The following is a 25,861-nucleotide window of genomic DNA, read 5'->3' on the forward strand; positions in this document are numbered from 1 at the left end:
AGTAAAGGAAGGATCTGAGCTACTTAAGGTATTGTTTCACATAATTTTTTAATGATCTGCACCCCTGCAAGTGAAGTGCTACAAAATAATCGTTCCACCTGGCATATGTTGTAAATAAACCAATGGTGATATGTTTTCTAACTCTTATGACTAATAAATCAATGTGTCAAGTTATTATGCACACACATACCTACTCTAAACGCATTATGTAAGCTGAAAATAATCCTACGGTGACAAGTTTTCAACAAGTATAATTGATGGCGCATACGTCGAGAAACAAATTCGAGACGCTGTTCACAGTGGAGATACAAAGGCCTAGTTAGGAAGTAATATAAACTGTATGAAATGTCGTATGGCTTTTAGTGCCGGGATATCCCAGGGCGGGTTTGGCTCGCCAGGTGCAGGTCTTTCTATTTGACTCCCGTAGGCGACCTGAGCGTCATGATGAGGATGAAATGATGATGAAGACAACACATACACCCAGCCCCCGTGCCATTGGAATTAACCAATTAAGGTTAAAATCCCCGACCCAGCCGGGAATCGAACCCGGGACCCTCTGAACCGAAGGCCAGTGCGCTGACCGTTCAGCCAACGAGTCGGACATATAAACTGTATGAAATCAGTACACAGTGTGTAGAACAATTCTACTGCAATAAAATCTACGTCTAGTAAATAACTATTCCCAAAGCATACCTGTAGTGGTAACAATTGAATATATTTTATTACTGCTTATGAACATTCAGACCTACGCATATCCCCTCTAACCAGTCCGATGGACTTAAGAGCTATAAATTATGATAGATCTTTGCAGTCAATGACTGTGGCACTAACCAGAAGTAGGTATTAAAAATAGTCAAGAACTTCTGTGCAAAGGTTAATTTTCTCTTTCTACCTGCTATCCATCCCTTATTTTCTGGAAATAACTTATTTCTAGTGAATAAATCTTTAACCATTTATATATACACATCAAGATCTAAGAAATTAGATTCCCAGGGGCATTTTAAAAACCTAACTTATCAAACCATATTTTCTTTCCCTACAACAAACAGGAGTTTATGAAAATGGCACTCCATGAAGTCGCTACTTATAAATGGAATATAAAAATTACCTGAGGATTCTTCCATCTGTTTGAGGCTGCACTTTCAGAGCAGGATGAAGTGGCATCTTCAAATTACTTGGACTAAATGTAGTACATTCCTTCACAGGTTCCGAGGCCACCTAAAAACATGAGAATTTATCTATACCTATTGGCTAGTTCATGGGCGCAATAAAATACAGTTGAAAGTTATCTCCTTATAACAACGGTAAGGTAAACAAAGAAACTTTATAACCTGGCGATCATTCACAATTGTTCAGTACTGTAGAAGGAAAAGCATACGACCATTATTTTCCTCGGAAATGTACTGTGAATTAAAAACAACATACCTTCACTGCCCCTAATAATTTGAGGTTCTTACAAAGCACTTGAAATATATGTTAAAGAAGGAACATACCACTGTACTCGTGCACAATATACTCTATCCCATTACAATGGCACTTTCCCCGATGGGTACAGTAGCCTCTAAAACTGAAAAATAAAGGAAAACATTTATTAGAAACGCTAGACCAAAATACGTACTTAACCTATAAATTAAATTTCAAACGTGGTAATTCAAATCATAATATGGTTACTATCAATAATTATATCATAATAAAGCTATAACAGTGTTCAACTTACTTTCTACTTCCACTCCAAAGTCATCCGAATCGAAACACGGCTGCAGTCCACCCACACTTAAGGAAAGAAGTGGAGCAAACTTTGCCTCCCAAGGCTCCACGTCCTTCACTTTTGGCGGAGGGCCGCCTTCAGTAGCATATAATTGTATCTTCCGCTCCGCTGCATCCTTCCGCATTTTTTTCTTAATGCACTCGTACTTGGAGCGAAGGTTCTTCGCCAATCGTAAAAATCCAGCCGCTTGAAACTCTTGGATAATTTTCTCCCATTGAGTTTCCTTCACCAGCCATGTTACCGCGTCTGTTCTCTTATTCTCAATATCATTATATTTTAAAACTCAATCCGTTAGTAAATGGATCTCTCATAAAGAAAAATTGGGACTACGCTCTCTTTTTGCCATTTCTATATGCGGAGACCAACCAAAGTAGCAATCCACACCGAAGACAATGATGCAAACAAGGTCACAAGCACAACAGCTGATGCCAAATGCGGAAAAATAAGACAATCGCAATGAGTTTAATATTACTAACGATAGAGTGCACGGTAATCGAAAGACCAAAATCAGTCTAGCCAATATATATATTGTGGTGCAATGTTCCAGGTAGTTACCTGGTACTTACGCGGACGTGGTCGCACACAAATCAAATTACCAGGTGATTTACACCCCCAGGTAGTTTACCTCCCGTGTAGCTGCCAGCCACTTGTTCGGCAGATGGTAGCACCGGCCCCTAACCTATTAAAAGTAACGCACTGTAAGCGGAAGAAGCTACAAGGATGGTGCTTAAACTATGGCGTGCTCTTTCGCCTTGGCACCACCCACTGTAGCAGCCACGTTAGCCACTTCTTTTTTCTAGCTCGTTGACAAAGAAGAACTAACCCTCACAAAACAAACACATATTCCACCATTAAAAAAGTGTATTTTTACAAGTACTGGCAACTATAACACAAAGCTGATACAACCTCACACACCACTTAACTTTTTGCCTGTTAGGTGCACTATGGGCGGCACTTCCAGCTTTGCGCACATTAATACATTGTGTGCAATCTCTCAACAATATATGAAGGACGTAGACACACAATATGAACTTCAAGCCTTCATAATTTTATGCTGTATGGTTCTTTCAGCAAATTCTGAGCAAAAAAGAAAAATTCACCATTGTGACACTTTCACCCTTTTCCATTTCCACTCCCATCACATCATAAACTGCCAAAAAATATTCACATTGTTTATTTCAATTGCTCTGAATGGGTATTAAATGTGAACAGCATTTTGAACAATAATGTTCACCACAGATCATAAAAATTGCACAGGTGTCAGTAGAATTAGCAAATGTTTCTAGTGAGTATGCACAATTCACAATATTATTCTTTTCTCCTGTTTCCTCTAGCAAATTTTCTTTAACTAAGCAATGAAAATGACCGTTACACAGCTTTAGGAAGTCAATCAAAGAGCCACGTAGGTTCAGAAAGGAAAAGTTGTATTTAAAAAAAACCCACATGCATTCAGAAAGTTACACATCTCACTATGAAAGGGATGTGCAGTACGTTTCCCTAAAATGATATCAAACAATGGTGTTTTTTCATGTACCCGTGCTTTGCTCTGGAATTCTACACTGTATACGGAATTCTAGGTAAAATACTATATATGTTGCGAGTAAGATTTTATTACATTGCACTGCTATTAGCGTTACCCAAGAAACACCATGGGAAGATTGCCATACATCATTTCTCATATAAAGTCCGGGTTGGGGAGGCCCCATTTCCTATCCCCAGTCACAGTCGAGTTTGGGAGTATTCATCACAATCGAGTTTGGGAGTTTTTATGAGAGGTCCCCATTTCCTACTGCCAGTCACAATCGAGTTAGGGAGTTTTCGTTATAATGGGAGGTCCCCTTGCCTACTTGCCACAATCTAGGTGAGGTGTTTTGATGCTGAATGAAAGAGGAGTCCACCTTTTCAATACAAGTTAATATTCGGAAAAGAATACAGTTACAAAATCATCTACAGTAGATGTTTCATCACTATGAGGGACATCAGTTGTGTAAATATTAGTTACAAGAAATCCAAATAGTTTAAGATAATCATTAAAAATTGGCTATGTAAAAGCATACACTTTTTGAAAACAACTAAAAAAAACACTATGTCCATTATTGGGTCCAATTATACTGGAATGTTTGGTCCAAAAGGACCATTAATTACTAAATAGTCAATGAAGAGTTAAGTTGAAAACATACATTAAAAGTGAGCAAAATGTCATTAAAACAAGTATTCTTGAAATAAGTGAATCTAGTTAAGGTAATACACAAGTAAAATAATTCCTTGAACATTCAGGTGTTGCATCATTTTTAATGCTTGATGAAAACAGGCAAATGCCTCTCTAATTTGAGAATGTTGGAATAATGAAGAACAAACAGCACGGAAAACTTGAAGATCAGGACAAGCCATGGAAAATACTTAAGAGGGAAAAAAAAGTATTGAAGTACTCTCCCCTGCTGGTCCACTATACAGGCGTACAACCCCAGCATTTGCCTGGTGGAAATGGGAAACCAGTGCTGCTGATGGTGGGATTCAAACCAGCCAGCTTCAGAATGCAAGATCACAAATAAGCAATACTATCTGTGCGGCCAACTCACTCGGTATATTGTGCATTTGCCCATACAGTTGCACGGCATGCAGATTTAATGTGAACTTGCCATGTAAGATAACACCCAAGTAGTTGGTTAACCACCTGTATACCTCACCCTCTCACATAAGGATGTGAACAATACAGTTGAAACTTTCAGCAGAAAACTGGCATTATGGCTGATACTATTTCGTCAGTGCTAATATTTTTTTTTACTCCCATCTCATATTTTTGAGAATGCTTGTTCGAATGTGGAGAGTACTCTTTCAAGAGAGGATCCTTATGATAAGTACCATAACATAATCTGCAAATAAAACAAGTTCCAGACTGTCTTCAAACTCTAATAGTGTGTCAAATTCCATAACGTAAGACATGTGGACATCCTTTGGATGTTGCTCAGGACTTAGTGATGTCCAATCATTTCGAAGTTACTCCTCATACGTCTGAGCCACTCAGCCAGGCAACAATATCACTAGCAGCTACAGAAAAATTACTGACATCCAGTCCTTCAGTACTTAATTTCATAAAGTGGTATGGCGAATACCACACTAATGTTTAATGAGATTAACATAAATTAAGATTTAACCAAGTTTGGGGTTGTGTTCATTATTTTATACTTGATATGAAATATATGTACTTCGCATATATTGAACCAAATCATTTTCTTGCCGTCATTAAGCGCCATTTTAAACACATTTCCTTTGTTATATCATGATTTAATTCCCGCTAGCCTGTTGTTACAAGTAATTTTACGAACGGTCAGAGATGCCGACGCATATTCCCACGGACTTGATTCCGGAGCAGTGCCCATTTGCAGGCATAGACTCAACTCGAGACCGACTTTCGACTCCACTCCATCGCTAGCTCATCACAACGTTTTGCCAAATACGAGGGCCATCCGAAAAGTAGTACCCATTAGCGCCGCATGAAGCACTGAAGACTTGGGTAGCTGCTGGGCAAGGTCAGACCGCGTCAGTGGCTTGTCTGCCTGCTCTGTGTGAAGTTGCGTGACGCTAGCATTGCCTGTGTTGTGTCTGTGATCGTTTAAAATGTTTAAACAAATTGAGAACCCCGCCAGTTGTGAAGTGAGGGCCTTGATTAAATTTTTCAATGCACGAAACGTTCGATCTTGTGATATTTATTGTCAATTAACGGAGATGTATGGAGACAATGTGATGGACGAGTCGTCTGTTCGGCTCTAGGGTCGCAACTTCAACCTGGGGAGGGGGAATACACACGACGAGGAGCATTCGGGGAGACCATCTGTCAATACAGACCAACTGCTGAGCGCAGTAGACGAATGCGTGAGGAACGATCAGTGCGTCACAATTCATGAACTCTGAACATTTTCCTAATGTGTCTCGAACAACTGTTCATGAAATTGTCGAAGACCATCTGCATTATTCAAAAATCTGTGCAAGGTGGGTCCCTCGCATGCTTACAGAGGAGCACAAAAACAAGCGTATGGCTGCAGCACTAACGTTCCTGGGACGTTATTCCGATGAAGGAGACTCTTTCCTGGCTCGCATCAATCATTACTAGGGATGAAACATGGGTTTGTTATGCATCACCTGAGAGTAAACGACAGCCAATGGAGTGGCATCATGCTCATTCACCAACCAAACCAAAAAAATTCAAGACAGTTCTGTCCACCAGGAAACTCATGGTAACCGTTTTCTGGGATTGCCGAGGTGTACTGCTCGTTGATTTTATGGCTCATGGAGACACAATTAATGCTAATGCGTATTGTGAAACATTAAAGAAATTACGGCGGGCAATACAAAATCGACAGCGAGGTCTATTGTCTACAGGCGTCATTCTCCTTCATGACAATGCCAGGGCTCATGCAGCTGCGATAACAACTTTTGCAGCAATTCAAGTGGGGAAACCTTCGACCATCCCCCATATAGCCCGGAACTGGCCCGATTTTCATCTCTTTACGAAGCTTAAAGACTTTCTGGCGGGAAAAAGATTTGACAGCGATGAAGAACTTAAATGAGCCGTGACTACGTATCTCAATACGCTGGCGGCGGAGGACTATGACGCTGGAATACAAAAACTCGTCACTCGTTATGACAAATGCCTAAATTTGCTTGGAGATTATGTGGAGAAGTAGTGTGAAGTATGCTCTTTCTAATAAAAATGTGTATATTTCTTAATATTTACTCCTGTGTCTTTATTGCACAAACGGGTACCACTTTCCGGATGGCCTTCGTATTTGGTATTACCAAATACTTTAATGAGCCATTTTGACGGAAAATATCGATCTACAATCAAATATGAAACACAGAAATCCATAGAGTATGTATTAATGTTCAGCTGCACCAATTTAGTTGTTTTCGAAGCAAATCTGCTCGGTGTTCTTTTAGTTTCTTTAACATTTACTACGGCTATCATTGGCCTTCATTTGATTTATAGTTCCGATTTAATTACATTTTAACTATTGTTAATGCAAGTGTTTTCCACTTGTGCTTTACTTTCTAATTCATCACAAATATTGGTATTATTTTCAATTTCTGGCCGGAATGATCTGAACTGTACTGCCTGTTTCATATCTTTGTGTTCTTAACGCCAAAGTTTGTGTTCTCAAAATGAGCAGAAAATGCAGTCAAACATCTACTCTTCTAACTTTATTTAAGAAAGAGCCTAGTAGAAGTAAAAATTCAACACCAGATGAGATTTCTGAAAAAGACATTGCTGAGGCCGGCTCATCTGGTGAAGTGGAAAGTATTCAGAATGAAAAACCACAACTGAAACATTCTTCTACACACCGCTTATCGGGCATCAGCAATGACTGGTTGAAGCAATTTACGTGGTTAATTGTGAAAGAATATGGTATGTTATGTTCCACATGTATAAAATGCTATTGAAGAAACCGGCAAAGAAGGAAGTGACTTGGGTGACTATACTGTGTGCAAGACTTCAAAAGGAGAGTTTAGTTGACCATGAACAAAGCAAGCTGCATACCGATTCTTGTTCAAACTTAAGTGAGAGACGTGCATTCGAAGAAACTGGACTTGGGCAAAAAGAAAAAATCAGTTTCTATTTTAAACAATTTACAGAAATGCTTTTCTCGGAGCCCTAAGGTCAATGTATTGGTTGGCAAAAAATGAACTACCACACACTACATTATATGGAAAATTGCTCAAACACTGCGAGGCTATAGGTTGTACATACTTAAATATTGGTGATTATGCTAATTATACTTCAAAAAGAATAATGCAGGAGTTACTTGATATTAGAGTTTCAGAAATTAGACATGAAATATTACAGAACATACATTCAGCAGATTATTTCAGAGTTCTGTGTGATGAAACTACAGATATTTCTGTACTGAAGCAACTTATTGTGTACATAAAATATGTCAACCAACTTGAAAAAGAGGTTAATGTTAATTTTGTGTCAACCTGCAACATCATCGATGGTAAAGCTAAGACCATAACAAATAAACTAATTGAAACCTTCAAAAATTTAGGGTTAAAAACTTGTAAACTGGTAGGTGTAGGATCCGACTGGGCAGCTGTCATGATTGATAAGCTAAAGGGAATTGCAACACTGCTAAGAGAGAAAACAAATGGACTCATGGTAAAATGTCACTGCATAAACCACAGATTGGCACTTGCTAGTGCCCAGGCAGGAACTCTTTCCCTTTTTTTTCAAAATTCCTCAGTCAGGATGGCTGGTTTAACTGAAATCTGCAATATCATGGACAGCCCTCAAATTAAACTAAAAATGGCCAGTGATACTAGATGGTTGTCTCATGACTCAGCTGTACAGTCTCTAATGCAAGATATTGATTTGAGAGAAATTGAGCCAATCTTAGAAGCCACAAAACTCAAGTGTCTTACAATTGAAAGACACTCCAGGAAATCATTTTCAAAGTCTCAATCACCATCTTGCAGGTGAATGGTCAGAACTTCCACATCACTTAAGCCTATTCAGATATAAATGTTGTGACCTTAAAGACAACAATTTATGACAAGTACATAGATACCGTTATCCAACATCTAGAGCACACATTTCCAGATATACCCATTATTTCATTCTTTTTAAGGGTGTTTAATGCAAAAAGTCAAGATTAGAATGAAGCTTCTGAGTTGCTTCTTGATTTCTACTCTAAAATGGAAAGCCCTCCAGTCATAAATTACAATAGTGCTAAACTGGAATGGTCTGTTGCATCAAAAATGTTCCAAGGAGAGTTCTACATCAGGTTAAGACCAAAACAAATAATGATGAAGTTTGTAACAACATGTGAGCTTAAGGAATCATTTCCAAATATAGCAAGACTAGCTGCTACTGGACTGTCCATCCCTGTGAGCACAGCTGAATATGAAAGGGGATTTTCAGCTTTGTAGAGAGTTCAAACCTGTTTGAGGAATTTTATGAAGCAGACCACACTCAACAATTTTATGCTTATTTCGCTAAAGGGACCAGACTCAACAGAATTCAATTGTGTAAGAGCTGCAGACAACTGGGCCCCAAAGAAGAAAAGAAGAATCAACATCATGCTAAAAGTAAATTTCAATTTTGTAATGGTAGAAGAGTAAATTTGTCTTGTTCGTGATAACAGTGAAATAGTTCAATTTTGTAGTTAAAGTTTACCTCTCTGATATTACTGTTAATGCCTAAGGGGAATAGATCAAAATTTTATAATTCATTTTTGAAGTAGTATTCTCCCACCTGGCTACTTTTTCCTGCCACCCAGCTGACGACAATTTTTGGGGAGAACACTGCCCTTTATGGTGTTTCTTTTTATAAATATTTTGTTTCTGTCCCTGAAAACCATTATATCGTTATATATACCATATCGTTAAGTCACATTCCTCAGTTTACAAGAGAGCAACAACACCTTGGCATTAAGGAGCTAGGGACAAACGATCATATAGTCTTACCCTGCTTTCTTGCCTTGTAGCAAAAGTACTTATTATTATTATTATTATTATTATTATTATTATTATTATTATTATTATTTCGTTTCACCTTCTTTGGGGCACGCTGAATTAATCATTTCTCTGTGTGGTGTTCTTTTCTTAACACCCGGTATTTCTTCATTATTTCTGATCTTCGTTTCCTCTCGTCTTCTGAGATAATAGATTTGGCTTTTAATGTAGATTTGTCTTGGAACGTTATATCTTCATCTTTAGTTATTACTTTAGCTGTTTGATCGAATAGTAAATTTTCTGTAATTTTTAATTCTACTACGTCTTTTTCAGTTTCTTTAAACCAGCTGGGTTTGTTTTGCAGTTACAGAAGAAGTCAAAGATTTGTTTGGTTAATCTATCAAAGTTCATTCTGAGATGACCGTAAAAAATTATCCTCCTTTTTCGTATAGTACCTGAGAGTTTTCAATTTTCTTGTAGTCTGTTTCATTCTTGACGTATATTATTATTATTATTATTATTATTATTATTATTATTATTATTATTATTATTATCATCGACATATTTTACATGACGTGGCTCAGGTTATTAAGCCTGCAGTTATGCCAAAACATATTCTACACTGTACATCCACAGCGTTGTAAAGTTAATTTTACATCTAATTATAATTAAAAACAATGGCTACGCAAACTAATACATGAAAAAGATTTTTACAGCTACTATAATAAGAGGTTAAATTATGTTCTAACTCCTTAAATCTATCATCTGTAACACTTCTAAATAAACTCGTTTTGGCTAGGTATGTCTGTAATTTACAGCTGGAAGGGAATTCCGCTAACTGAAAATCTGTGGAGGGGAAGTCTGTGTTGTCGCTTCTGCGGCTCTGCTTTCTCGCTCGCACACTTCCCCATACCGGCTGTTTTCCTAGCTGGCCCGATCTCTATGAAATGTTAATCAGCTATTTCTTCGCATGAAATATCGGAAAGTGAAAGTGATAATGAACCTCCCATAAAGTAACCTATCATAACAACGTGGTCTAGGGGCATACCAACACATTTTCCCTAATATTTTCAAGAATATACCTCTCAGATTGATGAAACTTCTGCTTGTGCATTGCAGATACATTTTTGACAATCTGTATTCCTCAGTTTGTTTGCGACATGTTGCACTTTTGTGTACATATGATTGAAAGTTTTATTATTATTATTATTATTATTATTATTATTATTATTATTTTGAATTTAGAAATTACACTTTTTGAACAGATTGTACATTTTTCTAGCCAAACATTTATGCAATTTCCTGTCACCACGACAATCCTCAGTGCATTAGCTTTACGTAGATATATAAAACTTTATATATTTATTTTATATCTTGCGGATATTTTGTATTTTATTTAGACAAGCAGAAGTTGGTAAATATGGCTGCCACCACAAGAATAAACATTGCCAGTTCTAGGGTAAGTACAGTCAATTTACTGTACCTGGCATCTCTGTAGGTTCGAACCCCACTGTCGGCAGCCCTGAAAATGGTTTTCCGTGGTTTCCCATTTTTCGCACCAGGCAAATGCTGGGGCTGTACCTTAACTAAGGCCACGGCCGCTTCCTTCCCACTCCTAGATCTTTGTTGTCCCATCGTCACCATAAGACCTATCTATGTCGGTGCGACGTAAAGCAACTAGCAAAAAAGTATCTCGCATCTCAACTCTTGACTTAATTTACCTGTGGTGCTCTCTACACGTACCAAAGTACAAAACTAACTACATTACTTACCGAGATCTGAAAAATATTGATCTACAACACTAAAACGACTCTCACACTTTCCCTTATATAAAGCAATTACATGACACAGACATGAAAGTGACAAGATTTAATTCTCTACTCAGGTGACTATATGACAAGCATGCTCCAGCTGGGCAAGCTAGAGTCAGAATTGTGATTCAATTACTACAACCATGTCATTGGGAAGATGAAAGCAAAGAGAAAAAAAATGCACAAAACACGAGGATTTGGAAAAGGTTTTAAATGCATGATTTCATCAGTCCTGGAACTCAACAATATTTTGTTTATCTGTTATACTTTACTATTATTGGCTGTCTTCCACTTAATACATGGCACTGGAATGTACACTTAACACATAATCCCTTGAAGGGTGTGTTACTTGAGATTCACTGTATTTGAAAATCTTCCCATATTTGCAGATTGCCATGATGACAAGGAATACCAAAGAAATACAGCTAATTACAGTGTAAAATCTTCACAAAATAACATGGTAGGGCCTTCAAGCATAGTTTTTAACTACACAAATGGAACCTTTGAACACTATCATGGCCAAGAGTGTTTTATGGAGGCATCAATCAGTGCAAATTGTTTACTGAATTGAGCAAAAAATTTAGAGACGGCCGATCACCTACCTATAAGACAATCACAGTCATATACTTATTTTGTTTAACTATGCAGTAATGTTCAAACTTTCAATATCACTGATCACATTATTATGCTAGTGTCGATCAGCTGTAAGTCAACAGATATTATTATTATTATTAATATTATTATTAATATTATTATTAATATTATTATTATTATTATTATTATTATTATTATTATACAGAATACATCAATATAACTGCATACGATAATTAGAGGATGTTTATAACTTACAGATGGACAGCATTGGTTGAGTTGATGGTTGACAATGAAGTACTGAGACTATTTTACTGAATGACTGGTATCTGAATATCCTGAAAAGAAAAGAGAGGTTTTTAGTTCTTCATTGTACCCTACATTTAACTTAAATTAACACACATCAATCTATAAAATCTATAAATCTATAAAATGAAATACTATTTTTTTAAAGTTCTGAGAAAAGTTAAATAAAAACTATGAAAAAATTGTATTTTCCACAGAAAGTGGAAAGTGCAATATTCAGCTCTTACCCTTTTTATGTAATTGATACAATAAATTAAAGTCACTATCTTAAATTTTGGCAGAATATTTTATTTGTAGAATACATTTATCATAGATCAGATTCACAGTATTTGAGAAAAAGAATACAAATCTTGGCATATCTCATATACAAATTTTAGAGATTCTATTTATTTATTGCACTAAGTTCTAGTCTTTCATTAATCCTATGAGGAGAAAGAGAGAAAATTGAAATAAATTATCCATCAACAACAGAATGAAGCTATCTGTCCAGATTCATGTCTGGTGAGATAGTACTGTGTCTCCTGGTAAGAGATCTAATTGTTACTTTCATTTTATTGTCTGAACCCCATTCTTAGCCTGAATGTATGAAAGTGACCAAAGTACGAGTATTATCAGTAACACCATTCTGCATGCAGCCAGATATTGTGATGAATGATATGAAAGTGTCGCTGCAAGGGGTCGTGGTTGAGGTATACATTCCAGTGGGCTTGGCAGATTGATAAGTATAGCTCAGCAAGGAAAGGAACAGTAACCTACTTAATTCCTCATAAAACTCTTCAATGACGCTTAGACTACCTATGACAGCTGATGGGAGGACCTGTTGAGAATCCAACCATCATTTGGGCTGAAGGCTCGAAATAAAAGTGATTAAAATAGATGATTATTTACAGTAAATCTGAGGCCTATGAAACAATACAACTACATATATATTATAAAGATTACAATCAGAACAATTGAATGTTACAAATTAAATTATTTGAATTGGGTCCTTAACGATCTGAAATGCAATACTTTCAATTTTTTTAAATGTAATACAAAGGGTTTTCAGGAAATATGGTGTGAATATTTATTTTATAGAATACTTTAAAGCACAATAATTATTTTTATAGCATAATGAGTAGACAAAGAAGCAGCAGCTCTTCTAGCTTATCTGCAGAACCATGCAAGTTGGAAATTTTAAAAACTCCCCCAAAGATGGTCCCAAGCCTGGCTGAAAAAGAAGAGTTGGAGGAAGCCATCCTAACTCACTCCGTAACACATCTAAGAAAGGAGCTGAACATTTCCCTGCATTCATGGCATTAGGGACGAGGCAGACCCTCAGATCACAGCAGCCAATGCCCTACAAGGTTGAATTTTCATATCCTAAAGACAACACCTTGTCGGTGCAACCACTCTCCTCTGTCATTTACCGTTTTTCAGATTCATATAATTGTCACAACCTAGTCTCTTCTCAATGTCTTCCAAGTATTTCTACCTATATTGTCCTCTTCCTTTCTTCACCAAAACATTCCCTTCAAGAATATTAATGATGAAAGTCTAGTCTGATTTGATTACAGCAAGGTATGTCCAATAATTTGGTTTTCCTCCTTTCCATTTCATGGACTTATACAGACAATTTCAGTATACAGATGAGAAAAAGTAATTTGTGCTTCACAACTGAATATTAGTTCTTCAATCCAGCGTACAGCATCTGGAGTTACCACCAGGAGGTCAGCATCACAGTGATAGGCTCGAATCTTGCATTTTCCGACGATATGATGAATAGTCTGGTGTGGAGCTCCGCAGTCACAATCTGGATTAGATAACTTTTTCGACTTATGGAGAGCGGCTCTGCATGGGCCATGTCCTGTTCTGATTCTATTCAGGGCAGTCCAGGTCTTGCGTGGTAGGTGGGATCCGGCTGGAAGTCTAGGATCTGAGAAGAAGATATGCAGGCGCACATCTGTTGCTGCTTCCCATCGACATTTATATTCATCACGAGATTTAAAATCCTTAGCATCCATGTTAGCAGCATCACGCAGAGTTGGATGGCGTGATTTTAGTCTATTAAGATTCAGAAGTGGCAGGTCACTATGCACAGGCAGACTTCTGGAGATCTTTTGGAATTCCTTCATAAGGGCATTAAGATCGGCATAGATCAGGTGGCATTATACCAGTTAGCAGTGGAAGCCAATGCATTGGAGTAGATATGATGTGCAATGTGGTATTAAGCTGGGTGTCAACAAGCCTTGTATGATGACTGTTCAACCAAACAGGTGCACAATACACAGTGCTTGAATACACCAAACCCAAGGCTGAAGATCTCCAGGTAGTTTCATACAATTTATGGAGGATGTTATTACGAGGCTTCAATTTTGTGTTAAGCTCAGGAGGTGCTGTTTGAAGGATAGTGTACGGTCCAAGATGACGCCAAGGTATTTTGGGTTCCATTATGACAAAGAATTCTGCCTCTGAAACTAACATTCAGTTTCATGTTCACCAAACGATTATTTAAATGGAAGCAAGACACTTCTGTTTTATTCACACTGGGTTGAAGTCTCCAGAGTTTTGAAGCAGTATTCCAGTAAAGACAGGTCTTTGGTCAGAATCTCTTCAGTCGTCTCCATTACCTGATCGTGTACGGCTAGACCCAAGTCATTACACATTACATTTATCATTTTGGTCCGTATTGAAATGTACGTTAAGACAAAGAACAAGTGTTCATTAATTTCCACCTATTCAACACAAGACAAAGAATGTTACAAGTGTTTATTAATTTCCACATATTCAACACAAAGTGAGTTCTTGTGATTAAGAATTATATTTTATCATATTAAATATAGTGACATGTTTCGCCCATTATATGGGCATCATCAGCTTTAAACTCTTACCTGTAGAATAAAAATCAGGATCCTGATTGTTCTTAATCAAAGTTTTAAAGAGAAAAGTACATATCATAAAGTTGAGGATACTTGTTGGTATTGTTTAACATTTACGTACTAAAATACGTCTAAAAGATGAAAGAGTAGGATGACTGTTGTTACAACACTCTGACAATAAAATCTTTTTTTAAACCTGACAATCAGTGCTTACTTATAACTTATAAGAATGTCCATGGCTAAAACTGTGATACTAAGTTGCATGATATAATATCTATATGAACACTTTTTTGGTGCGCTAAATGGAACCTGGTTTAAAGGCGCCCCATAATGGCTGAGGGCGTAAAATGTTAGAACAAGAAAAGCTTAACCTTTAGATAATGATGTAGAAATGTGTTTTAGATCACTCCTACTGGAGTGAAAGTTAGAATGTAAAGCTGTTAGACTGTTGAAGTTGTTAAGGCTGTTAATCTCATATGTTAAGATGAATCAACAGTCTTCTTAACGTTTGTTGTAGAACCGAGGAAGGGTTCTCGACTGTGTGTAGCCGTATTTATCTTAGCTTGAAGGTGTGACTGTGGCTTCTTATACTGATAGTCGAAAGGGAATGCTCAGGTTTTACGTAGATTAAGAGCTTGGATAATATTAAGTTCACCAAAGAGGATGAGGTCAATAGATCCTTAAATTTCCTAGATGTCACAGTAACAAATAATAATAATAATAATGATAATGATAATAATTATTTATTTATTTACAGAGTTTACGCCCACATTGGAGCACTTAAATCAGACTACAACAAATTTGTCTTCCTTTTCTTCTCCCAAAAAGTCTTGAGTCTGGTTGACCTGGCTGCCCTCTCCGCATCCGTTATAACATATTGTTTCCTCTGTACAGTGGTCAGAGGAAGCCTGATGCATTTATTCTTCAAAATACTTTTCTCGCCTCTGTTTTCTATGGTTTGCATGGTAATATTCAACTCCTCCAAATCACTTTGAACTTCTTTAAACCAATTGTTTTTTGATTTACTATTCCAAAAGTAATTAAATAATTGTTTTAAAACTCTGTTATCACTTAGTCGAAATATATGACAAAAAAAGGCAATTCTTCTTTTTCTCATCGTGTCTGTGATGGACTCACTTTCCCGATAGATAACCTCATTCGGCAACAATCTCCACTGTCCATCCACCTGATGTTTCTTGTTTATGATCATCCTGAGTATCCTTCGATCAACTCGTAAGCGTTCTGGTGTTAATCTAGTATTGAGTTTAAATAATGTTTCACAAGCATAAGTTGCTTCTGGTTTAATAACAAGAGTTATAATGCCTAAATTTAGCATTAACGAAAGACAATTATTTTTGTATGTAGGCCAAGTTATTTGTTGTGCCTGCTTCAGTTTATATATTCTGCTCTCTATTGATGGTTTTTCATTGCAATTCCAAGTGAGATTTTCACCCAAATATTTAAATGTACTTACAATTTCAATTCGTTTATTATTATTTAATAATAGCTCTGAATTTAAAGTTCTGAAAGTAAGCATTATTTTTGTTTTATCATACGAAATTTGCAATCCAACTTTTTTCGCTACATTTGCAAGTTCTTCCAATTGAACTTTAGCCTCTTCGAAACCATTTGCCAGTATCGCAAGATCATCCGCGAATGCCAAGCAATTTAGTTTGATATTTTTTCCAATTTTGACTTTTGGAGGACATACCTTAGTCCACTCTCGCATGACCTTTTCCAATACACAATTGAACAATAATGGCGAAAGTCCATCTCCCTGGCGGAGGCCTGTTGTAATTGCAAATGATTTAGATAACTCATTTCTGAATTTAACTTTAGATTGAGTATTCTAATGATGATAATAATAATAATAATAATAATAATAATAATAATAATAATAATAATAATAATAATAATAATGTTTTGATTTCCAAATACACAGGAAACCTACCCACACCCCAATAACAATCAAAAACTTCCTAACTCCCATAAAATGGCTACCTTTTACAGTTTAGTTTACAGAGCTCTAAAAATTCTTCCAACACCTAAGAACCTAAAAACAGAGCTCAATTATATTAAGAATATGGCAAAAATTAATGGGTATAATCCAGAAATGAATAATTGTTTAATCAACAAGGTTAAACTCAAATTAGCAACAAACCTCATCCCTGACAGACCCAAAAAATCTAAGTTTGTTACCTTGACCTACAACAATCCAGGTATTTACCAGGTCTTGAATCCCATTAAAAAAAAAACACCACCAGTATAGCCTTTAGGACAAACACTAAGCAGAAATTATTTTTCAATCACAACACAGTCAATTCAAACAGTAAAATTTACTCAGGCTCAGGCATATACAGGCTCATATGCACACAATGTAACTTCTCATATATCGGTCAAACAGGCCGGAGTTTTCATACAAGATACTTGGAATGCTAACAATAATATATATATCACTTGTTGCTGTAGTACACAATCAGGATATATATATATGTGAATAGCCAAACACACTACTACTGTATTTTCTAGATTATTATTATAGTTATGTCTTATTTATGAATAACGTATTATAAACAAATATACAACGAAACAAAGAGCACATAAACAAGAAGAGAAAATCGCCATATCCAGTAGGTACCTATAAAGTTAACATAATATTACACATCCGAAGTGACCATAAACCGATAGCTCCATTCGCTTCTGCGTCGCTGTGACGGGAGTGCGACTGAATTCAGTCTACTGTTTCAATAGTTTCAACTATCGACTAAGTTGATAGTTATTAGTCGATACGGCCCATCTAGTTCAAAGCAATTGTTGAGGAATGTGAAAATAGGTACGTACCTTTGAAGATGGTAAGGAATGGTAAAGACCTGCTATATTATAACGAGAAGTAAAGAGAGTAAGAAGGAGGTGCCGGTTGGAAAGAAACAGAGTTAGAAGTGGTTGTGGAAGTACGGAGAAACTGAAGAAACTTGCTAGGAAATTTAATCTAGTGAAGAAGTTGGTTAAGAATAACATGATGAAAAGCATAATTGGCAGTCATACAAATTAGTGAAAAACGGAAGTATATTTATAGGTAGAGCCCTGCACGGATATCCGTGAAGTTAATATGTTGGCAGATACAAACAGTATGGCAGTGCGGATAATTTTGCTGATAATTTCTAATTTTTTTTTTTGCAAGTTGCTTTACGTCGCACCGACACAGATAAGTCTTATGGCGATGATAGTACAGGAAGGAGCTAGGAGTGGGAAGGAAGCGGCTATGGCCTTTATTAAGGTACATCCCCAGCATTTGCCTGGTGTGAAAATGGGAAACCACGGAAAACCATCTTCAGAGCTGTCGACATTGGGGTTCGAACCCACTATCTCCCAAATACTGGATACTCGCCGCACTTAAGCGACTGCAACTATCGAGCTCCGTATTTCTAAATTATAATGTTTTCACTCAGGTATACTCTTACTTTTGCTTGTGGTTTGGCAATCCTTGACATTGGTATGGGAGAATATTGATATATAAAGAGCCTTAAAACCATAAAGATCCTGCCCGCAATTGATGGAAGGAAAGAAGGAACAAAGATCAATACATCAGTACTTGTCGCAAGAGAAAATCCCTCATAAACCTGTGATTGTGGGGCTTTCTGGTGCCAGGTTTCATGCCTATTGTGTTATGTTAACAGATCTATCCGTTTCAATACCTTGGGTGTAATATACTGTAGTTAAGTATTTACAATATCCGCGGATAACCATTCATGGATGCGGATGAAGGCAGTACGGATGCGGATATTATTTTGTACATCCGCACAGGGCTCTATGTATAGGTACATTAAGGCAGAAACAGGTTCCAGGACATTCCAGGAATCATTAATGAACAAGGGGTGTGTGTGTATGCGAGGAAGGCAGAAGTATTCAGTCAGCAGTAGGTAAAGATTTTTGGTTACAAGGATAATGTCCAGATAGAAGAGGTGACTAATACTTATGAAGTATTAAACTTTACCTATGATAAAGACATATACAATAAGATACAAAAGTTGAAAACTAGGAAAGCAGCTGGAATTGATAAGATTTCTGGGGATATACTGAAGACAAAGTATGGTATAAAGTACCATATCTGAAGTACGTATTTGATTACTGTTTGCATGAAGGAACTATACCAAATTAATGGAGAGTTGATATAGTAGCCCGTGTAAAAAGGAAAGGATGATGAACATCATCATCTTCATTTCCCGTGTTGGGTTGTGAATCAAGGACCTCCATTGCTGCCTGTCTCTCCACCACTCTTCTCCTTTTAACCATACTTACTGTTTTTGTTCCATTTCCTTGTCTAGCTTCCTCCTCAGTCTTCCTTCCAATACTGTCTCAAATATATTAGATATATGGGCAATAAGGGTGATCCCTCTATAGTTATTACATTCATTTTTATCACCTTTTTTAAATATCAGGACAATTAAACCCTTTCCCCACTCTTCTGGGATCTCTTTCTTCCTCCAGATTATTAAAAATAATCTATACAGACACTGTATCCCTATTGGTCCTGCTGCTTTTATCATTTCCGTAGTTACCACATCCACTCCTGCTGATTTACCGCTCTTCATCTTTTGTATGGCTTCCTCTATTTCTAACATTGATATCTCCTTTTCTTGTTCTTCTTTCCCCATTGTTTCTTCTTGCTCCTTCTCATCTACCAGTTCACTGTATTTAATATTTAGCAGAAGTATTCCTCCCATCTTTTTAGTATGTCATCTCTTTGAGTCAATATCTGTCCTGTTTCAGTTTGTTTTACAAATTTGGTATCTTCCCTATTATTGTACACTATACTTCACCATACCATACAAAACCTTTTTACTTCCCTTTATATCCTCCTGTAAAGTTTCTGTGAAATTTTCCCAGCTCTTCTGTTTCTGTTCTTGTACTATTTTCTTACATACCTTTTTGGCTTCTTTATATTTCTGCCCTCTATACTATTGCTGCCTACCCACTTCCTCCAAGCCATATGTTTCTCTTTAGCCATTTCCTTTACCCTGCTGTTCTACCAAGGAGTCTCCTTTTTCCTCCCTAATAGTCTTCCAAAGGTGTATTTCTTTCTCTTTTAACTTCCATCCCTTATTTATATTAACTTCGTTATTTTACCAAGTCTTAATTTGGCTACCACCACTCTATGGTTTCCTTTGAAATCTGCTCTTGGCATTGCTGTCACATCTTCCAGTTGTCTATGTTTCTCCTTCTCCACCAGAATAAGATCAATCATTGTCTTTCTATCTCCCCAACCATATCTAGTTATTTTTTGCGAGTTCTTTTTTCTAAACCACGTATTGCCAACAATTTATCCATTCCTCCTACAAAAATCTATTACCAAATCTCCCTCTTCATCTTTGTTTCCATAACTACAGGGGTCAATTATCTCTTCATTTCCCTGTCTGTCCCAACATGTGCATTCATGTCTCCCATTATTATAGCCTCTTTGTCTTCAATACAACTTTCCAGTTCTCCGCGAAACTCTTCTAAACATTCACCTGCATTCCCTGACCGGTGTGCATATAGCTGTATAAAATCCTTGATTCCACTCTCAAGTCCAAGTCTAACTTTAATTACACTGTCACTGATCTGGTCAATTTTGTCCACATATTGCACTAGGTCTCCTCTCAACCAACACCACTTGTTACCATCTTTCCTCCACTCCAATATAATCTATACACTTTCTTCAATTCTTTTTGACCTTTCCCTTTCCATTTTGTCTCACTCAATCCCATCATTGCTATGTCTTTCTTCTCCATATACTCTTATCAGTTCTTATACCCTGCCATTCAAAGTCATAACATTGATGTTACCGATTCTTGTGATGTCCGGTAGCCCACTTCTTACAGTTCCCCCAGAGCATCGGGAACTGCGCGTCACTTCAGGGTGACGCCCTAGCATTTTCCAAGGCCTCTATTCACTTGCACTCATATCTTAGGCTGTTTGTACGATGGGTTCGCCACTCCCAAAGGCATTTTATTACCTTCTGCCAGGTTCAAATTGGGCCGCCCTTAACATGAAGTCAGACGCCTTTCATAGCCGCTCCTCTGGAGTACAGACTCTACAGGTTTGCCCCTTCCACCAACTCCACCGTACCAAAGTCCACCTTCTCTGCCGTAGATGCCGTTGAGGTCTTTACTCGTAACCCTGAGCTGGGACCCATACCAGATGTTACACACCAGATCAGTGTGCTATGGGACTCACATAGGCGGGGGCGCCACTCCCTGGGTAGGGCTGCCTCTGAAGAGGGTCCCTACCTGCTACCTGTGGTGATAAACATAAAGCCAAAAATCACAAGCCAGTCAGTTTGACATGTGTTGCATGTAAGCTTTGGAAAAGCATCATTTCTGATTATATTAGACATGTTTGCAAAATTAATAAATGGTTCGATAGAAGGCAGTTTGGATTTAGGAAAGGTTATTCCACTGAAGCGCAACTTGTAGGATTCCAGCACGATATAGCAGATATCCTAGATTCGGGAGGTCAAATGTACTGTGTCCCGATTGACCTTTCCAAAGCCTTTGGACTAGTCAAAAGAGTTACTGAATGGGTGGCTATATATCTAGATAATAGTATTCAAGCAATTAGAATACGTGAAGCTTTATCTGATCCTATAACCTTTAACCCATTCCAGCCTGGGCCTTAATATCCCTAACAAACGTTCTGGACTGGGCATTTTTAAGGATATTTAAAACATTATATCTCTGTAACTGTACGAGATATTTGCATGATTCTTTTTTCTTTGTGCTTGTTTGAGCATCTAGTTTTGAAAAACGCTGTTTGTACTATGTCAACTATCACTTGAGATTTTAAAATTGTTTATATATTATACCATGTTTCGCGAATGGAAGAAAGGTCTGACTGATAACTAAGCAAATACAGTTTTCTAAAATACTGTTGTATTCACCATATTTTGCTAATAAAAAATGTGCACTGCAATTACAAAACAACAATAATGAGTACGATACAAAAATAATATTTTTTCAATAATAATAGTAATAATTACAATAATCCAAATGGGAGCTCTTATGAAATTTTATTTTAATTGATAAATTTTGTCGAAAGTTACTCAAATGTAAAAATATTGTTCCATTTACCACAAAAGACTTCTGAGAAAGAGAAAATAGAGTCTTCTAAACGGACAACTTTACTAATATGTAGACAATCTTACGTATTCACGCAAATTTGAAATACGCAAAAACGTGCGCTAGGCCGTAAAACGAACGCCAATCATAATGAAATGTAAGAAGTTGTTTCGAATTCATATGTCAATAATATGTTCATTTGCGCATAAACTTATCATATATCATAAAATATCACTTTCGTCAAGCACATGTTTGCCGCAAGAAGCCATGTCATAGAGCTCACTAGGTGACAACATCTACTGATGCATGCTGCTCGAAAATATCGTAAATTCTCTGACTTAGACATATAATACTGCCATCTGCTTAAATACTCTTGTAACTAATACACGAAGAGACACGATGTAACTACCAGAATGCGTGCATAGTTGTTCTAAATTTTTAGCAAATTGTCAAACCTTACTACGGGCTATGCCCGCAGCGCGGCCTGAGCATAATTTTGGCTGCTGCGAGCTAGCCCACAGTTAGACCGGAAAGAGTTAAAGGAGATTCCTCAATGCAGTATTATTGGATCTTTATGCTTTCTTATATATAAATGATAGAGGAGTAAAGAACTGGAACCAGAGGTAAGGCATTTTGCAAATGATGTTATACTGTATTGCCGGCCCCGCGGTGTAAGGGTAGTGTGCCTGCCTCTTACCCAGAGGCCCCAGGTTCGATTCCTCGCCAGGTCAGGGATTTTTACCTGATCCTGAGGGCTGGTTCGAGGTCCACTCAGCCTACGTGATTACAACTGAGGAGCTATCTGACGGTGAGATGGCGGCCCTGGTCTAGAAAGCCAAGAATAACGGCCGAGAGATTCGTCGTGCTGACCACACGACACCTCGCAATTTGCAGGCCTTGGGGCTGAGCAGCGGTCACTTGGTAGGCCGAGGCCTTTTGAGGCTGTTGCACCGTGGGGTTTGGTTTGGGTTGTACTGTACTGGATAAAATATATAAGTTACAAGATTGTGAGCAACTGCAAAAAGATCTAGACAGTGTTGTGAGATGGACAGCAGGCAATGATGGTAAATGGGGTTAACAGTCAGGTTGTGAGTTTCACTAATAGGAAAATTCCTCTGTTTTAATTACTGCATTGATGAGGTGAAAGTTCCTTCTGGGGACCACTGTAAGTACCTAGGTGTTAATATAAGTAAAGATATTCATCGCAGTGATTACATAAACTGTATTGTAAATAAAGGGTGAAGATCTCAGTACATGGTTATGAGTAGAGCCCAGAAGTTAGGCAAAATGCCTTTTTTATTTGGATGTTTATATCTCAGTGTCAAATAGACACAAACATATTTCCGTACGTTTGGAAACGGTAGAACCAGTTTGTATCTTGCCTTTTTTGGTGCCTATTTTAGCTTCCGGTACCAATTTTATAGTTTAGTGTCCTTTTTTTTTGTGCCTCTTTTGAGCTGTTGGATATATTCTGTTGTTATTTATATATTAAAATTAAACAATGGAAATAAAATAAAATAAATGATTCCAATGTACTGTGTTAATAAAGAAGACAATTTCATTTTAACTTAATACATTAAAAAAATCATTTATTTTAATATTTCACACATCTCTACTGAAAACTCACTGCACAAGCCAAATGGTCGAGAGGGTTGCCAGGTCCCGTTCAAGCAACATAAAATTAAGTGGTGGTAATGAAGAACAACTTGGTAACCATCTTCTATTACTACTAATCAGAAGCAAAATGGAAGAGATCTGACCTTTCAAAAAATGAAGTTATCGGCAAAAGAAAGGAAAGGGCCACGAATGACGTGAAAAGAATAACCTCCCAAAGGTCCGAAAACCTAATACCGTCAGGTTGGAAAAAAATGAGAGTTGACCAAGTGAGTTCGGGTATAAACATAAGAGAGAGGAACCTGACCCAAATAAGTGGAAGCAACGCCAGACTCAGCTAGGGGAACCAGGGTCGGTAACCCACACTCCCAAGTAGAGAGCCCCTGTTCCCCCATTTTGATCGCCATTTACAAATGGCAGGGGATACAGTTGATGTTCATCTATCACCCCCACCCACAATGGAACATAAGATTAAGTAGTAAAATAGGATGCAAATGTGCATTAAGTGACTTACATTAAACCATCTTTATTATTTTAGGGACAATTTTTATCATCATAAATGCCTATTTTAATTTTCTAAATTTTAAGTACTTATTTGCCTGCCTATTTTAGCCAAAATAAATGCCTGAATTCTGGGCTTTAGTTATAAGGGTATCTACGGGTTGTAGTAAGGATGTAAAGGAGATGGCATATAAGTCTCTGGTAACACCCCAACTAGAGTATGGTTCCAGTGTATGGGGCCCTCACCAGGATTACTTGATCTGCGAACGGGAAGAAATACAAAGAAAAGCAGCTCGATTTGTTCTGGGTGATTTCCGACAAAATAGTAGTATTAAAAATATGTTGCAAAGTTTGGGCTGGGAAGACTTGGGATAAAGGAGATGAGCCGCTTTACTAAGTGGTATGTTCCGAGCTGTCAGTGGAGAGATGGTGTGGAATAACCTTAGTCGACGAATAAGTTTGAGTGGTGTTTTTAAAAGTAGAAAAGATCAAAATATGAAGATAAAGTTGGAATTCCAGAGGACAAATTGGGGCAAATATTCGTTTACAGGAAAAAGAGTTAGGAATTGGAATAATTTACCAAGGGAGACGTTCAATAAATTTCCAAATTCTTTGCAATTATTTAAAAAGACTACATAAACAACAGATAGGGAATCTGCCACCTGGGCGACTGCCCTAAATGCAGATCAGCGGTGACTGATGATTGAACTAATAAATCTATTGAATATTTCCCTTGATAAAATTATTCTATTCCAGAATTCCTCTTCCTACAATTTGCTCCAATTCGTCCTCTTGAATTCCAACTTTATATTCATACAGTTAAACATTAGAATGAAATAAATTATCAATAAAGGGAAGCATGTGGAACTAAACAAGGTCACATCCACAGATATTCACCGATCATATCCCCACTTTCCTAAAACATAAAAGAACTTCATCCCTTGGCATGATTGGGTCTATAATAAATTCATTCCCAATTTCTCCAAAATTGCAAACAGAGGATTTATGGAGGCACTTAATTCACAAAAGCCTGCAGACAGAACGATCAAAGACAATACGTCAATAAGGAAGCCATATGTATATTCGTACATGGAAGCACCTAAAAGAGAGTCAAGAACAAGGGCAGGGAACTGAAGTAAATAGGAATTTAAATTAAATAAAAATTCAAACCTTAAGTGTGACTCAAACCCGCACACTTTCTCTTTCAGAGTGAACGCCTTGGCCACGCCACTACGGGAAGGCTGCCTTACATGACAGCTTATAACTGATGTAAGAAAATGTAAACGTTAAAATCTCATGACATTAAGCCTAAACGGGCATTGATTTTGAACCCAGATAGATTAACCTTATGAAAGCTTGACATAAATCGTTGTCCGTAACTCCACAGACTCCCCTTGTTAGGCATGATGGTGATAATGAGCAGATGCAAGCACAGGATGGTACATAGCACTTCGGCCGAAAGCGAGAAATCACTGAAAATCAGTCTAACCAACCTTGTATATCATGGCTAGCTCAGGGCTGCTACCTAGTGCTGATGCAGAGGTGGTAGCATGCAAGCCAAACTTCCAGGTAATTTAAACCCTCCGGTAGTTTACCTCCTGCGTAGATGCCATCTAGTTTACCAGCAGATGGCTGAACTGGATTCTAATCAGCGAAATGCTATCAGACGCAACCATTATTCTGACATCATCGAACTATGTATCTCCTATCTTTCTTGTTAGCAAACCTGATGGGTCTGCAAACCTTGGTACCGATTACTGTAAATCAAACAGCAAAATACCATGTCTTACCCAGCTCCCAAAATGCATGCCGCCATTTGGCAACTGCTAATTTTTTCTCCATTCTTGAAATGAATTCCACCTATTA

The 25,861-nt window shown here is 37.4% G+C and overlaps 1 protein-coding gene across 1 annotated transcript in view; it reads right to left on the reverse strand.

Annotated features, from left to right (window-relative positions):
* The window catches only part of LOC136857080 (uncharacterized), a 72,982-nt gene that overhangs the window by 3,243 nt on the left and 43,878 nt on the right, over positions 1 to 25,861 (reverse strand). The window contains exon 3 of the mRNA XM_068228191.1: positions 11,878 to 11,957. Within this exon, the coding sequence (XP_068084292.1) occupies positions 11,878 to 11,957 (80 nt within the window). The remainder of the gene's footprint in view (positions 1 to 11,877; positions 11,958 to 25,861) is intronic.

This window comes from Anabrus simplex, chromosome 1 (genome assembly GCF_040414725.1).
Source record: "Anabrus simplex isolate iqAnaSimp1 chromosome 1, ASM4041472v1, whole genome shotgun sequence".
Taxonomy (NCBI): Eukaryota; Metazoa; Arthropoda; class Insecta; order Orthoptera; family Tettigoniidae; genus Anabrus; species Anabrus simplex.